The 3,674-nt window shown below is 49.8% G+C and overlaps 1 protein-coding gene across 2 annotated transcripts in view; it reads left to right on the top strand.

The window, feature by feature from the left end:
• Positions 1–2,831: 2,831 nt before the first annotated feature.
• The window catches only part of FBXL20 (F-box and leucine rich repeat protein 20), a 68,732-nt gene continuing 67,889 nt past the window's right edge, over positions 2,832–3,674 (top strand). Inside the window, exon 1 of one of the 2 annotated variants that reach the window (XM_081837041.1) lies at positions 2,832–3,268. In XM_081837041.1, coding sequence (XP_081693167.1) covers positions 3,227–3,268 — 42 coding nt within the window. In that variant the 5' untranslated portion in view covers positions 2,832–3,226. The remainder of the gene's footprint in view (positions 3,269–3,674) is intronic. The other variant, XM_081837040.1, reaches the window with a different exon arrangement.

Raw genomic sequence — 3,674 nt, 5'->3', positions numbered from 1 at the left:
TGTTTGCCTCAACTCAATTTCTGCACTTTAAAAGTTGGCTTCTACTTGGATGAAGTTCTGATTGTCAAGTAAGAGCTTTTTTGGAAAGAGGGAAGCCTTTTTTGAAACTTCTATTTCAAAACTTATAAAGTTGGTAGTGCATTTCCTTCACTACTATAGCTGTTTTATATTAGCAGGAACTGGTGGGTGCTGAACATTCATCTGTGTTTTTGTCTAAGAAGCTCAGTTGTCTAATAGTCTGCATCCCCAGACTCTTGGACTTCTGCTCATGCTGAACAGATGAGGACCACATCTTGTTGGTTACCCCTTGTACATGATCCAAGTTCTCAGTGCTTTTTTCTTTTAATTCCTAGTCACCTATTAGTTCCTGAAGGCTTTGATTTACATTACTAGTTGACGTGGATAGAATATAAGCCACAATATGATGAAGATAAATACAGTACATGTGCCTATTGATTTATTATAACTATTCTGGGGAACCTTGAGAAGGACTGTGTAGATAGATATTGGGGTGGATGTGTAATATGAGAATAGTTGGGCATAGGATGTTACTGCCTGCAGAGATTCTTAATTGGAAGATGGCATATATGGAACTAATGCTGAGTGCTGACAGTGGAAGGTATCCAGGTTATGTGTGTCTACTTCTCTTCATCTCCCAAATCAGATGGGCTAGTTAACACGGTGCAATATTCAGACTTAATTTCTAAAATGGGCTTAGAAGCCCTATTGCCTTAATCACAGATTGGGGTCAAATATGTAATAGTAGGGAAGGTAGTGTTTTGTGTGTGCTTGGAGGACTTCACCTGTGTCCTCAGGTACTCCTATTTCCAAAATTTATTCCTAGAGGAAACTTTATTTCATTACATTCCAAAAGGAACGAACCCAGGGCAGACCAGCGATTTGACTTAACAAAAATGTTTCCATTAGTCAAAGGTGGGGGAAATATAGATTGGAAACAAAATGCTGGTTTGTTGTTGTTTAGTCGTTTAGTCATGTCTGACTCTTCGTGACCCCATGGACCAGAGCGCGCCAGGCACTCCTGTCTTCCACTGCCTCCCGCAGTTTGGTCAAACTCATGCTGGTAGCTTCAATAACACTGTCCAACCATCTCCTCCTCTGTCGTCCCATTCTCCTTGTGCCCTCCATCTTTCCCAACATCAGGGTCTTTTCCAGGGAGTCTTCTCTTCTCATGAGGTGGCCAAAGTATTGGAGCCTCAGCTTCAGGATCTGTCCTTCCAATGAGCACTCAGGGCTGATTTCCTTAAGAATGGATAGGTTTGATCTTCTTGCAGTCTGTGGGACTCTCAAGAGTCTCCTCCTCCTCCAGGTTTGTAGAAGAGCTTTATTGTTCATATACAAATAAGATAAATTTCTAAATGTTAAATCAACTTCTTTTGTTCCCATTTGAGTAAACAACTGGCAAAAGTATCATTTAATTGGTTTTGGTCGTTTTCAATGCATGGTATCGGAGTAAAAGCTTAATAGTTTTCTTTAATAATTAACAGTAGTAAGAATGCTTGACATTTATACAGTGTAATTTCAGGTTTTCCAGTACATGCAGTTTCACGTGCAGTCCTTTCAGTAATCCTTACAATAGCCCTTGTACAGTAAATTAGTAAGAGTATATGGAAGGGACCTCAAAGGTAACCTTAGTCCAACCCCTTGCTTTTGCAGAAATCCTCTGCTGTTGCACCCCAGTAGCTAGTCTTCCATTCTCTGCTTTAAAACCTCTAGTGAAGGAGAATCCATCACCTTTTAAAACAGTTCGTTCCACTGTCAAACTGCTTGTATCATCACTACCAGTATATGGCAACCATCCTCTATATATGTATTTCCACCACCACCCCCTACCAAAATGTATGTGAAGCTGATAGGATAATCGGCTTGCTGAAAGCCAACCTAGTGAGTGCAGGTGGTCCACAACTCGCTCAATCTACCAATCCATCAGATCTTGGCAGAATTTGGATTCAAGGGAGTGAGGCAGCTACTTATCCTGGTTAGAGAATGTCGTGTGTTCCCCCCCCCTCAATATATACAATAGCTGGATGAGACACCATGCCACAGGAATTAATCCTCCCCCCAAGAATAAAGGAGCCAAATCTTCTTAACTGGAAGCTTTCATCTTGTTGCTCAAGAGAATGATCTGAAGGCACCTGATGGGATGCTGAAGCTAAACAGCTTGCTGCAAGGGGCACCCCAGGGAATAATAATTCCAACCCAGAGGAAAGGTAGAGAAAATTAAAAAGAGAAAAAAGGTTTAGCTGCGTTTGAAGCATTTTAACTGATGGCAACGAAGAAGCAGCTCCTTTTGTCGATCCATTCAGCACAACATTAAGATCAATAAGGATGCCAGTCACTAGAGCTGCTTGGGAGCATGTCCCCACCGCTGAGCGCAACCGAAATGTGCCAGTGCGCGCGCGCGCTGAAAACATATCTACACGCCTCACCGAGCTCGGTAGGGACGAACGGCTTTACCCGTGAGCCGCGCACGTGCGTAGGATCGGAACCGAAATCCTGCGCGGCGATGCGACGACCGTCATTGAAACGTGCATAGGTTCAGGGTTGGCGACGGGAGGCGGTCGCTTCACCTGCCCAGACCAGAGTTGAGGAGGGGTGCGGGGCGGGGAGAAAAGGAAGACCAGGACCCTCCCTCCCGGCTTCTTCGCCTTGTCCCCGGGAGCTGGGGTGGGCGCGCGCACACGCTCCTCCTCCCACCACCCGCGCGCGCAGAGGCGCGCGCCGCCCGTGCTCTTTCCCCTCCCCGGCCTGCGCCTCCCTCATCCAATGAGCGGCGCTGTTGCTGGCAGGTGCGGAGTGTTTTTGTTTTGGGTAGAAGGAGAAGAAGTAGTAGTTGTAGTTGACGAGGGCCGAACTCTCTCTCTCTCTCTCTCGCTTTCTCTTTGCTCCCCCCTCCCTTCAGGAGTGGGCCTAGTCGGCGGAGGGGGCTCCGGCCGGCCGCCCCCCCTCCCTCACCCGCACCCGCTGAGGAGCCTTAACGCCGCCCGGGCCCTCGCCGCTGGTCTAGGGAGGCAGACGGGCGACGACGGGCTTTCCGCCTCCTGCCTCCCCGGCTGCTGCGCCTCCTTCAGCCCCGCAGCGCGAAGGGAGGCCGCGGGGCTGAGCGGGCGGCCGCCGCTGCTGACGCCGCCGTTCAGGAGCCGGGGGGGCCAGGCCCGGCTCGGCCTGGCCTGCTCTCACCCGAGCCGACCCCCGCAGGGCCTTCACCATGAGGAGGGAAATGAACGGAGTCACCAAGAGCCGGTTTGAGGTGAGCGGAGGGAGCATCGGCTGGGCCTTCCCAAAGTTTCCCGGGGTGGGGAGAGGGAAGGTGGTGGTGCAGGGCTGGTTTGTTCGGTTATGAATGGGGCAGTGGGGAGGGGGGGCGTTAGATTTCACCGAAGGAGATTCCCCTTCCCCTATTCTCGTTTCTCCCTCCTCCCCTCAAAAGAAAGGGGGGGGGACATCCCAGATCTGGAGGGGCGATAAAGCGGTGGCCGAAGAGATGGGGCGGTGTTTGTGTGTCCTCTGGGAGGGTTTTAAATGGGGGATGGGAGGCGACTAGATGAGGCTGAAGGAAATTCCCTTTCCTCGCCTACCAGACACCAGAGAAGAAAACTGACTGCGGAAGAAGAGGGCGACAAGTTTCCCTAAGTGGGGTGGGGGTGGGAGGGTTG

Source organism: Podarcis erhardii, assembly GCF_964252035.2.
Source record: "Podarcis erhardii genome assembly, chromosome: 13".
Classification (NCBI taxonomy): domain Eukaryota; kingdom Metazoa; phylum Chordata; class Lepidosauria; order Squamata; family Lacertidae; genus Podarcis; species Podarcis erhardii.
Note: the sequence above shows the minus strand (reverse complement) of the source record. Positions and strands in the feature narration are given on the sequence as shown.